The sequence below is a fragment of the Amphiura filiformis genome, chromosome 1 (genome assembly GCF_039555335.1).
Source record: "Amphiura filiformis chromosome 1, Afil_fr2py, whole genome shotgun sequence".
Classification (NCBI taxonomy): domain Eukaryota; kingdom Metazoa; phylum Echinodermata; class Ophiuroidea; order Amphilepidida; family Amphiuridae; genus Amphiura; species Amphiura filiformis.
The window spans coordinates 40,856,048-40,869,916 of NC_092628.1; the positions used below are offsets into that span (position 1 = coordinate 40,856,048).

A 13,869-nucleotide genomic window follows, 5' to 3' on the forward strand; every position below is an offset into this window, starting at 1 on the left:
TACGATTTCGATTATTTTTTTTACTCAAAATGCTGAAATAATAACTGTCTACTCAACCTGGTCTACTAACTAAACTGCCGGATATAGTCAGTTTATATATGGCTTTAAACTGACTATATGGAGCAGTTTAGATGACTATATTGACGCCCTATGGTCAACGTTACATTAAGATTACGCGTTGCTTCTTTGCCCTGCGGGGCTATTATATATTTGAACTCCATTAGTTCCAAGTCCTCACTATGGAAGTCTCCGGCCTTAGCCCTGCCAGGCTTGTGGCCTTGGTATTTTTAAGTCCAGAGTACGGGCTGGGGCCCAGTATCAAGAAAGGATATCAAAGGCTGCCAGCCCGGCAGGTGTGAGGCCGTAGACTTCAATAGTGAGGACTTGCAACTAATGGAGTTTCAATATACTCTAAAAAGCCCTGTCGGGCAATAAAACAAGGTGACTGCGTAACCTTGACATTATAGACAACCCCGTCACCCATTTTTATTTTTATTGTTATGTGTGCTTAATCATGGTCCACTGACCGGGTGGCATCGCTATAGGCTGCGTAACACCTTCCTCGCAGTAACAAAAGCCATATATACAATAGAACTAAATTACAATATTAAGTAGTCGATAGAGTCACTTTTGAAACTCGACCATTTGTCATTTAATTGAGTGCAGCTTAATTAAATAAAATCATATCAATTGGCTACTTTATTTTGCAATTGAGATTTTGTGTCTTTAAGATATGGCTTTTGTTTTAAGTGTTCGGATACTTTTTGGCGCAGTATAATTATATAGGTAAACTGTAGTCCATTAATAGAGAGGATCAGGTAGATAGCACATTAATCCACCTGAGCGTGGATTGTACCCCTAAATCACCTGAGGATCCTTTCTATTTATTAACTGGAAAGTTGGCGCCAATCAGAGGGGTTGTTGCTTCTGCTCGATTTCAGACGGTTTGTTATTTGCGACGAGTAACCTAGGAGCAACAGAAACCGACTGAGAAGGAGATTAGGGGAAAAGCAGCTGGCGTTTTGAACGGGATAGGATGCGCTTTGAGCCAGGGGCTAGGGGTGCTGATTGAGAGTTATGACACGGGGATAATCGACCTATTGCTCTGTAAATTGCACCAAAACCTTGTACACTATTTCATCAGCTATCTTCAGACGAGCACACTACACACCGTCATCATCCCTATATCTTCGTGTTAAAAATTGCCGTGGTAGTACGATAAATCCTCACGTTTTTCAACAACTACGCATGGTGATTTTTTTCGAGATAGGCCGTGCGGCTCAGGCTATGCATACAATTTGAGATTTTGAGAGCCGGCCACACTGTTTCTATTCTATGTTTTACGATTTTCGCATGATCAGTATATAGCTGGCCGTAACCGCCACAACGTGGAGCTGCTACGCGTAGCTTACTTTTCGCTTCGCGGAGCTAAATTGACCAATCATGTTAGATCTTTTCATTACGCGGAGCCAGTTGATGCATCATCGTTCCAGAGAGAAAAACTCTTGCCAAAATTAATGTTTACTATGTGGATTTTAAATGAATCGAATGTAAATAAACCACCAACAGTTGTACAGGATCAATACCATTGTTTGATTAGTGTATAGTCAATGTTACCTTGCATGCATGTGCCATGTGTGTGGCGTGTTTGTTTGTTTGTCTACTGTGTCAGGCCAGGATCACTGACACCCACGGTACTGATACTGTCATACTATCACGGTGATCATATTGTTGAATGTTGTTGACTTTAAAATAATCATGATGCAGTCATGTCTACAGTAGAATTCACCACGACCTTTGAAGGACTTAAACCCCATTAAAAGCTATTAAACCAAGATAACACTCAATGAAAACAGCTCAACTATGTTACATCAGATCTTCTCTGGTTAAATACACACTGCACTTGTGTCTGTTTTACCTGTGCAATGAACAATGAGCTGGTATTATAGTTTCAGTTGGGTGAATGATTATAAAGCGAACGCAAGGTAACAATACTGTCTGGGCTTTTGTTTACGAAATGAGACAATAGTCTGCTTATTGTTAACCAGCGTTCTTGAAAATAAGAAGCATAATGGTTTGCAGACTTAACACGGTTTAGAAATAATTTGTTCATATTTTTTGGTGTTATCTGTCGTTTACATATCCTTCCTAAAACACAAAAGTACCAATATTTCCAAACACCTAAATTAGCTAAAAATTTAGGAAATGTTACAAAACTATATTTTCTAGAATTTCAGCGAATACTTTAAATATTGACTGGTTATTTTTTACACAGTGACGTCATATAGGCAATGGCATAATACTTCTAACATACACTAGGTCACGCGTCAATGGTGAGCGCACTGAGTATTGTGTATAGGAAAACGGGCAGTACCGTAACTACAGTATGTATGGCCTACTACTAGTATATAAAGTAAATCCGAACTGGTTTGCTGATGGTCGAATTCCGCAGGCCACGCCGCGCAAGATGTACAAATCAGCTCCCGGCGATACACTGCAGATCGCAGAATTGTGTGCATGGTTTACCACCACTCTGCCTAGCTATATAGTTGTGTACAATACTGTATGAGTTTCTTGTGAGTGCATGTCCATCTTAATAATAAGTCGGTTCGTACTTTTCATAAATTACTTTTTGAATCATAACTATCGTGACCGAGGATATCTTGCAACTACGTGAAGCTCGTCTGGCAAATTCTTAATGACTAAATTCGCTTCACGTAATGAGTAAGTCGTACTTGATTGGTCAGTTTTACCTCCGAGTAATGAAAAACTCTAACATGATTGGTCAATTTGGCTCCACGGAACAAAAAGTCAGCTACGCGTAGCAGCTCCACGTTGTGGCGGTTGCGGCCTACCATATCAGTATCCCATATGATATTTCTATTGTAAGAAAATTTTATTTGTTGTCACGTAAATCACAGGTTTCGTTTAAATGTACTAACTGGAAATTAAATGTACTAATTAGTGAGGACCGGTATTTTGCTGTGGATATGTTTAACTGCAATTTTGATGTAAAACATTTGAAATCCGCTGTAAAAATTTTGATAATATTTAACTCTTTGAGAAAATTATTTTATAAAGGAATGCTGGTAAAACCAGGTGCAATACAATGTACATTATTGACACACTATCACGCTCTTTATCTTCGTCAATAATAGAATAATCGATTTCAATCGAATTGAATGCATGAGTTTGTAGTTGACTACTGAGCGACCTAAGCGATCGATTGCTAGCCAATCAGATAGAACTCCTTTTCTTGCGTTCAGTGAAATACCACTCGCCTGTCGCTCACTACCACTCGCCCGTCGCTCACCAACGGAGTATTAAATTTATATTTATCGTATAGGACGTTGACGGTGTGCACTACTTCATCAGCTATCTTCAGATGAGCACATTACTTCAGTTGAGAGCATTTAGTTGACCACAGTTGAGCACATTCACGGCTGTTTAATAGCATATCATTTTAAATAAAAGGTGAACACTGATGACGCTATTTATCTAAAATCGTGTTTCATCTTTACAGTGTCTACTTCTTGTAAAGATGAAAACACGATCTGTGCGAGCATAGGTGTGACTAAATTTTAAATTCTCGTTGTGGCGGGGGTGTGACTAAATTTTAAATTCTCGTTGTGGCGAGGAAATTTGAACATTTCGATTGTGTTTTTCTGACAGAATGGACACCCTCGATTACGTTGATTCGGCATATATTGTATTATACAATTATATATTATTAGATGGCTTTGAGTATACGAGAATATACCACATGAGTCACGAAAATTCCGACCGAGCCAAAGGCATATAATAATGCATCCAATATCCTTATATAATATGAAGCTTTTATGAAGTAGTAAATGTTGTTTACACCCCCCTGTCATTTCCAGAAATTCTGAAAAGTGACGTGAACTAAGATATATGGGTTGACACATGTATTTGTAACAGGTGGTTTTTTTAAAAATCAATATGTACCCAAAACGTCACTATTAAAGTAGCTTACTTACTTTCAGGTAATTGTGGACGTCTGATATTAAATGTAGGTGGACAGTCTTTACAAATGCAGGGGTCTGTAAAAGCTGCAATTATAACACAAAAGGAATCATATGAGAACAGTACAGTATAACAAAATGGGTAAGTTATATATAGCTTATGTTCTGATCCCTGGATCAATTGGCTATTCAAGTTGAAATACATATGCCCTATGTAAGACATGACTTTAATCTCCCACACAGGCGGTATAGATTTCAAATGGAGTTACCCATTCTGGTATACCCCAAATGAAATTCACACAACCTGTTTGGGAGATTAATAACTCCCTCCCCAAAAACAACAACAAAAAAAACAAAAAAAAAAAACCAAAACAAAAAAACCAAAACAAACAACAACAACATAAAAAATTGTACAACAATTAATTGCTCTAATCAGATGTGAAGATTAAACAACGATCAAATTTGGAAAAGAACTTGCTCTATTATTCAAAGGCTCGCAGGATAGTTCTGAGCAAGAATCTTTCATCTTATTCTGATGCACTGAATGCTTGCGAGCTGGGTCTCTCTCTGATGATATTATTTAAAGTTTCCCAAGGGGCTTCCAACACCATAAGTAAGAACAAAAGATCTTCTTCCCCTGGCAGGTGGTATCATGCTTGATGCCTTTAGATGCTGACAAAGTGTTTTGTCTTACTACTTTCCACGTAGCAAAATAGCTTATCGACATATTATTGAAACAATTGATATTTTGTTCTTTATAATAATACCTCCTGCAGAATATGGAATAATTGTTATTCTCAATGTTTTATTAATATATTCAAAATAATTTGTCACTGGTTTTTTTAAATGTTTTTGATCATGTAATTTAGCCTCAGGTCTGTAATGTGATGAAATTAATGAATAGGATATAGTACGATACCATAAAATAGAATTATAATTTACTTTTGCTACTGGATATCGTCTTAAAGTTATTGAAAGAACATAAAAGTTGCCTGGTAACAATAGCCATCAAATATGCAAATATATTTCTCTTTAGGTAATATACTTGAAACATTTTTACTTTGTGAATATTTTCTAAAAGAAAATGATTGAAGAAATAGAACATTGAATTGTGCTACATACCAGGGACTGTGGACATACATGGTGATTCAGTAGGATTGATATGACTGGTGGTTTCTGTTGGTGATCCATTGCCTGTCGATAAAAACAAACAAAAGGTAGATAATTTCCCCTGCCCAGGCAGGTTGCTCGATAATATCATTATTCATTAAAATTACGCGTCTTGCATTATTCATAAACACGTACCTTTTGTGGGAAAAGTGTTATTCTCCATGTTTTATTGATACAATTCAAAACGTTTTTGTTGTTTACACGTTTTATTTATCAATGTTATTCAGCCTCAATTCCAACAATAGGCCAACCGTTATAGTTCTGATCAAAAATTACTTCCTTACATGTTGCGGTTGTGTATGGAACAGTTGATAATATTTCTGTCACTATCTCAGTTATAAATTTGGTCACCCATACTCCTGTAGTTGAATCAACAAAACTTGCAGGAGTGGAAGATTCAGGTTGTGTTGTTTGTGATGTTTCAGTAGGGCTTAGAGGAGTGGCAGATTCATGATGTGTTGCCGCTGTGCCTCTTGTAGATTTACTTTCACTGAGTGGAGTAGTAGCTGTTTGTTGGGTCCTTTCATCTTCTGTTATTAATACGGTTTGGGTATTTGGTTGAGATGTAGAACTCCGCAGCGTAACACCTGTGAAGATAATGAACATCTTAGTCCTTACACTTTGAGGGTAAGGGACCGGGCGGAGGGGGAGGGGCGCTCCAATAGTAAAGTGATATGCATGTGCTGTTACCATTTTCAACACGGTCTTGGGGGTGTCTGTGTGGGTAAATGCTAAAGAAAGGGAGGGGGTCGTGGACAAATGCTATAGAATGAGGGGCTTTTGAGGGAGATCCTAAAATGGGTTCTCCCCGGGGCAGATGGAGTACCAAGTAGGAGTTTTTAATGTCTTGGGCCTTTTGGGGGTAAAAAAGAAAAATATGGGCTGGGGGAGGATTTCTTTGGGGGACAACATGAATGATAATATTTGATCTCTGGGGGCAAATTGGGGTCTTTGGGATACCACATAATGCGTATCTTAGCAAGTCCAGTGATAGTTTTTTTCTTACAAATATATTTATACAAGGGAGAAGGGCATTTTTAATTGGGATGAAAAGTATAGCCGTATCATATATACATTTTGATGTCAACAGTCATTGCCACATGGGTCTGGGATTTTATTTTCCTACATTCAGTGGACTTCGGGTATATATATAAATGCGCTTTTATAAATGCGCACGTGACATCTACAAGTCGCCATACCGTGTTCAACGATGTAAGGTACCCGGATGTACACAAATTCCACACGCAAAAGTATAGGCGAAAATGACAGGTTGCAAGGAAAATTATTTTTGCAAAATAGTGGCATTGATTGCAAAGGGCAAAATAATTTGAGCGAAACATACACTCTTTATTTAGATTTTCCATTACGGACAAAAAAAATTAATGACGGAGAAGCTAGATATAGTTGATTTAAAAACTTGTATTTCAGTATTTCCGTGTAAAATGGGCATGTAAGATGACGAAATGTGATTCTTACTGGCATTAAGGTTAGAACTGAGTAGCTGCCGATGATGTTATTTGATAATTTTTGCACGTGATGATAGGGAACTTAGGGGACTGTCATTTTCTTCGGGAGGAATGGGTCATGGATTTATTTATTTGGGAGTCAAGATAAGTATTTCCACTCCAAACCCCCCCCCCTAGTGCCGCCATTGAACCCTAATTTTAACTCTAATTTTAACGTAAATTGACGAAACTATAACTTTAGCCCTTTTCGGAATAATGACCCTCTCGAAATTAATAGGCTAGATGTCCCCGCCCGACCTTCTCAACCCCAACTTACTCATTCGCTCGCTCACATTCAATTAAATATCAAAATGGACAAAAAACAAATTCAAAATGTGTTTTAAGCACCTTTTTGTGTCCCCCATGCTAAATCGGTAATCTGTACACCACGTACAATTTAGAGTATAAATACGTAGATGACTGTACATGATCTAATCATCCCGGCTGGAAGATGTTCAAAGACTCGTATACTATACATCGCGCTCATACGTTATATGACAATTTGACGTACAATCACGTATGTTATGCATGGGTTATATTCTTCTAGTATGGTCGTCATACACATTATTGTCATGGTATTATATATTGTAATTGTATACGTCAATTTTGTTCAGTTTGGTTCAAACGGCTTATAAAGTTTTACTTTACACGGAAGGGGAAACTTAGGAAAAAACAATTAATTTATGAGTGTAAAAGGGGGAGGGTGGGTTTTGCCTAGCCGAAAGGGGGAACAAATAATATTTATACAATTATAAGTAAGGCTAAGAAAAAAAGAAACCCTGTTCTACGGGCGGACTGAACTTTCAAGTAGGGTCGGTCGGTCGGCTTTTTGTTGTTGAAATAACCCAAAAAATCCACCAAAATCTGTAAATAATTTGCAATTTGAGAAAATAAAAAAACATTTATTTGTACAGAAAAAAAATTATTACTCAATTTGTTCAAAATCTGGGTCGGTCGGGCCCGTAGAACAGGGTTTTCTTTATGCGTCGCCTAAGTACATAAGTAATCATAAATAAATAAATAAATAATAAATAAATAAATAAATAAATAAATAAATAATAAATAAATAAATAAATAAATAAATAAATAAATAAAAAATAAATAAAAAATAGTTATGTTTGTACATGGGGGGCGCTGTGCAATAATCATGACCCTTCGATATCCATGATTTATCCTTGCAAATTTATAGCATCGAACCTCCAGCCAATGTTCCTTGCCAGTGCTAGCCACGAAACAAGGTCACAACTGTAGCCACTCCCTCAATGGTCGTCATTTCAGTGATTGACAGTGATGTAATGCAAATATGGCGTTGGCCATCTGGTCACATGCGCATTTATAAAAGCGCATTTATATATATAACCGAAGTCTACTGACATTAGTGGAACCAATGTTTTGGTATCCTTAAAGCTGTTATGATAAGGATTTGATTGATTCCCTTTTCTCTATGCCCCCGTGGTTTCCACGAGAGGTCAATGGTCACAATGGAGCAAAACTTAAAAATAGTCCCATCATGATGTATCTCAAATTGTTCCTCTCATCACAGGGAGTAAAAAAGTCAATTCCATTTTATTTCTATTGTACTTAGTTAAGGAGTTATAAGGTCGAATAGATCAAATGTCAAAAATTTCATACCCAGAGATCAACATTAAAAACTGGCTCGATTTCATCGAAAGTGGTCTCCCCTTAAGATATCTCAAACACATATTGAATTCACAATTATAGTGCAATAAAAATATGTACAAGCATATCATTTGACCCATGACCCATACTAAAAAAGTCATTTAGTGTCATGCACTAGAAGTGACGTCATAATCGGATTAACTATCATAGCAATAGATGAATACAATATTTGAATAGATCGCCCTGCACTACAAGCAGATTGCCCTAGTTACCTGCGTATCTCAGCAAACATATATTAAATACAACACCGCTCTTTTCAACGATACTAATCTTACAGGTCTTTCTTTGACATCTATGGTTAAATGCATCGGTACCGCGTGAACGTCACTTCGACGGCGAATATTACTGAATAGAGAATTTCCGATCCGAAGTTAGTCTTGGGTATCAAAAAGAACAGCGTAAAGGGATTGGTATTCGTACGATATCATAGTGTGTCATATGCAAGATTATGCGGATAATTATTTTGGAATTTTATTACAGAGAAAAACCGACAGACACGTGCGTAGATAGTCATAAGGTCATTGGTACCAAAAATAATGGTGTACGTGTAAAGTGGTTGACAAAGCGTTTAAAGCGAACAAAAGAAACGTAAAGCGGAAGCTTTATTTAGCATAAAGCGTGTAACCAAATATTAAACCAAAACATACTTCAGTATTGTGTAATGATTATTAACATTCCTCAAAACCACAATATGAGGCCAGTACCTCTACTTCCTTCATATTCAGATTGCTCAGGGGGTTGCACCGCCGGTGCCAATCCAAATAAAATGGTCCACTGCTGTAAAAACGTTGGGAATTAGACCTTTTTTGTAGGATAATTCACAAGAGATCCTCTTTTATTCGTAAAAACGTTCAAATTGGCCCTTTATTTAAAGAAAAATTTACAAAAGGTCTATTTTTGAATGAATAAATATTATTCTGGATGTAAGCCTGCCTATAATAATATACTATTGCTATATATTAGATGGCCACACCAATATCTAATAACCATGCTTGTAATAATTGCTCTAAATACGTGCAGGAACATTCTCAGATATTAGGGCAAATTTACACAACAGTAAAAATGACTGTGAATGCGATTGTGGGATGTACTAAACATAATATATTATGCTCTCCCAACCACCTCTACTTGGTCCAAGTCAAATTTTGCACTTTGGGACATATTTTCATCAAATCATTTGTATCTGAGATTATCCGAGTAGAGAATCAACAATTTCCTAATAAAATAATTTACTACAATGATAATATACATTGAGTCTGGGTGAAGTCGCCTCTATTTATTGTGTCAGTACTAAAAAAAGTATCATTAATAATATTTAAAAACACGTCACGCCAATTCTGAACATAGTTGAGACAGTTCGTCCTACTTGCGATCCTGTACAGTTCTTACTATAGTCCTTTTCATTTTCCAGATTGTTCTTTACGTTGAAATAATCACACACACATGTGTTAAATCACGTATCAGCCAAATCATAACAAAACAGTAGTGTACTGACTTCTATGGTGCAAACAATCTCTTTAATAACACAATATTTGCCAAATTAATGTAATCTATGATGTCAGTATACGAATCCCCGCATGTCAGGATTGTTCGGTCAGAACAACGCAATCTGAATGTCCAAATTTCAATCCGAATGTTAATCTTAGCTAATCTCTAGGATCTACAATCAAGGATCACCGAATTATTTTAGCATGTTTGAAGTTTATAGGCTATATCAATTAATTCAAATGACAGAAATACTTGTAAAGCGGTTTTCAACGAGTTGATATTTATTTTAATCTCACCTGATATTCCAACAATGCAAATATATAAAACACACAGAAGGCTGAAATACTTCATTGTACAAGTAGATGTTATTATGTATATTGGTTAAGTGTAAACACGGTGTATGCGGTACTCCTAAAGCCGATTGCACTATGTAACAAATTCGACCTCAGCATGCTCACATGACCTGTTATTTTTGTGCAATGAACTGATTAGACTCATTTATACACACACTGCAAATACAAAATTGCTCAATGTTTAGTAAAAAAAGAGTGAATAGAACTTAGTGTTGATTAAATTGTACTAAAAATTTAATCAATTGACTCTTTTTTGTTTCTCTGTTTCCCTTTTACTCAACATTGAGCAATTTTAACAATTTTGTTTATTTAGAGTGCAGGTGTTATTTGTTGTTGTTGATTAATTGCAATTATTGTAAAGTTCCAGACAACTCTCTGACATATTTTACACACTTATGTTCCATGAAGTCCACTATAGACTTGGAGACAGCTGGCCTATCCTTTGCATACACAATCCTTGCAATGATGACAATATTAAATTTCACGATTCACTCCTTTCTTCTGTGAACAGTTTCCATCCAGTCTGTGAGAGGAACCAGTGTATGCAATTATCAGTCCTTAGAATAGGGTAGTCTGTTTCGAGACTATCCTATATGAACTATCTGGCTTGTGAACAAAAGTAAAGATGGCAAATATTTCTGATGTAGATGTGCTTCACTGTCCATCTCATACAACATATTTGTTGAGTATACCATTTGGGCATAACTGTCTGCTTTTACATTTACCAGGAGAGTTGAGAATATAATCAACTTCTCACAATTTTGACTCCCCTCATATGTGATGCGATCGAGCAAAATCAGTCGGAACTCGGAAATATTGATTTTGAGATATAGCCAAACAAAGGAACTATTTCCTTTTGATTCCTATTGTTTTGGAAACTCTTTAATCGTTCATAGCTTTGGAACTGGTTGTTCAATTTCAATGGGGTTTTCTGCAAAATCCAGCATGAAAAATGTTTTTTACTATCCTACTTCAGAAACTCAAAATTTGATATTTCCGAGTTCCCACTGATTTTGCTTGATCACATCACATATAGGCCTAGCTTTCATATGGACCAAATTACCTAGCTTGTAAAAGCAAAATGTTAATGTGTTCATACCTGTAATAACTGATATTGTCAACAAGTCATTAAGTACTGGTACCTTTTCTGACCCATTGAAACATGCAATTATTTCACCCATAATTAAGAAAGGGTCTCTCAAAGCTGATGAATTAAAGAACTATAGACCTAAACATCCCATATATCTCGAATGTTGTTGAAAAATGTGCCATTAATAATATCGACATTTAAAAAATTTCGTCCTGGTTAGGTTTTACAGTCACCCTATAAACCAATTCACAGTACGGAGACAGCTTTGTACAAAGTGAAAGATATTATCATGAAATGTATGTGTCAACATCAGGACGTTTTTCTGGTTCTACTGGATCTCAGCAATGCCTTAGATACGGTTAACCATAAAATGTTGCTTAAGAGACTGACTGATGAAATTGGGGTTCGAGGTAGGGTATTAAGATGGGTCTAGTCGTATTTGTCCTGTAGAACAACTCGGGTGTGTATAAATGATGTGCTATCTGACCCTCATGACATTGAGTTTGGTTTACCTCAGGGGTCCATTGTTCACAATTTATACTCTTCCTATAGGTAGTATTGTAAAACAGTTAGGCATACAACTTTATGTTGGCTTTAGCCCAAAAGATCATGTTTCCACATCTTCTTCGCTTCATCGGCTCTCTGCATGCATCAAATCCATAAAGAACTGGATTAATAACAACATACTCAAGCAAGCTAAACGATGACAAGACAAGAGTTTATGGTTATAACATCACTACACCTAAAACATCACATATCTCCTATTTCTTGCTTGTCGAGGACGTTACAAATAGTGATAGTGTTCGTAATCTTGGTGTCATCTTTGACTCACAAATGTCTTCACATGTCTTCACATGTAAAATCTCTCTGCACCAACTTAAACTTCCAACTTCGCAATATTTCGCGTATACATAGGTTTCTAGACTATGACACCTGCCACCTCGTCAAACGTGCCATTAGGCCAAAAAAAATATTGTTGTGTTGCCCTCAAGTGAGAAAATGGGAAAGTTGGGTAGGACGGTCGGATTTTTTTTTTTTTTAAACCTTCAGTTTTTAAAAATCCCTTCAAATATTAAATAATGCTTCTTCAATTACGGGACATTTGTCAACTTTGACTTCAGGATACCTGTTAGACATCAATTAAAGACTAATCTTTCAATAAAATGTTAATTTTAAGGGAAAAACATTGATTTTTTGAACAAATCTGTAAAAATCATCATTCAAAAAAAAAAAAAAAAAATGCGACCCTGATTTTTCAGGATTTAGGGGCGGGCGGTTGAGGGCAACACAACAATTTTTTTTGCCTTATTCTCTCAGACTGGGTTATTGTAATGGACTCCTTCTTGGATCAACCAAAACAGACATCCATTACAGAGAATCCAAAACTGGACCACGAAAGTTATTTGCCAAGCGTTGAAACAAGATCATGCCACGCCGTATTTACATCAACTGCATTGGCTACCCGTTGAGGATAGAATTACCTTCAAGATCTTGGTGCTAGTGTTCAAGTGCTAGTGTTCAAATGAGATGACACCGGATTACTTATCGCATTGTCTTTCTCTTCACATTCTAACCCGTCAAGGTCTCCGTTCAGCAGCAGACACAACTCGCCTCTCTGAGCATAACTCAACAACGACATTAATATCTTTTGAAAAAAGGACATTCTCTTACACAGCTCCTTGCATCTGGAACAGTGTACCTGTCATCATCAGAGAGTCTGCCACATTACCTGCTTTTTAGAAATCATTGAAAACATATTTTATAATTTTGCATAAAGAATCTGACTGAAACGGAACTAAACGACTGGAAAAAATCTTGAATCACAGGGAAGACTTGCGGACCTCGGAAAAGGAGATTACGCATGTTAGACGGAGCATTTAAGTGTCTATCTAATTAAGTTTATCAGCAAAGCTAGACTCCAAATTGTTGAATCAAATGCATTGCTCCATTTCATGTTTCCTCAGGTTAGCAAGTCGTAACCTCTTTGCAGAAATCCATATGATACAATTTTACATGTTGCAAACGGCTGCATGTAATTTCGTTACAATTACATTTCAAGACACAACCGGATCATCAATATCATTGAAAAGGAAATTAATACAAAGGGTGTGATATCTACCGTGAAAAGATCATCTCGGGTGCCCTGATCACGAATGATGATGATGTAATTAAATTCGCAAACATATGTCAGGACATTCAAGCAAGAAAACCGGAACCAGACTTATTTCTCATTGATCACGAAAACATGAAGTGTTTCATCTTTCAAGTAACTTGTCCTTTCGTTGCTTTCATTGAGGAAAGTTACAACACAAAGTTCCAAAAATTATACTCCCCTTTGTAGCTTGCTCATATTGTGCGGATTTGATTGCAAAATCCTTGTCTTCGTGATTCGGTCACTCGGCCATGTACATCCCCGTTTTTGAAGTGGGTTAAAGAAACTTGGCCTTCCCAAACGTGTCGCCAAAGCTGTTTCCAAGTATGCCTCTGTCAGTTCGTTCCATGATTGGAACCAACATCATTTGGAGACTGCGAAACAGGCTCACCAAAGTCAATTAATTCTTCCTGTTCATTATCACGTTGTTTGTAATTTATTCATGTAA

At 36.7% G+C, this 13,869-nt stretch overlaps 1 protein-coding gene across 1 annotated transcript in view; it reads right to left on the bottom strand.

Annotated features, from left to right (window-relative positions):
• The window catches only part of LOC140160138 (uncharacterized), a 35,176-nt gene extending 29,644 nt beyond the window's left edge, over window positions 1-5,532 (bottom strand). Inside the window, exons 1-3 of the mRNA XM_072183419.1 lie at window positions 5,438-5,532; window positions 5,106-5,177; window positions 3,999-4,070 (exon numbers count right to left, since the gene is read on the bottom strand). Of these exons, the coding sequence (XP_072039520.1) occupies window positions 3,999-4,070; window positions 5,106-5,121 (88 nt within the window). The 5' untranslated portion in view covers window positions 5,122-5,177; window positions 5,438-5,532. The remainder of the gene's footprint in view (window positions 1-3,998; window positions 4,071-5,105; window positions 5,178-5,437) is intronic.
• Window positions 5,533-13,869: the final 8,337 nt, after the last annotated feature.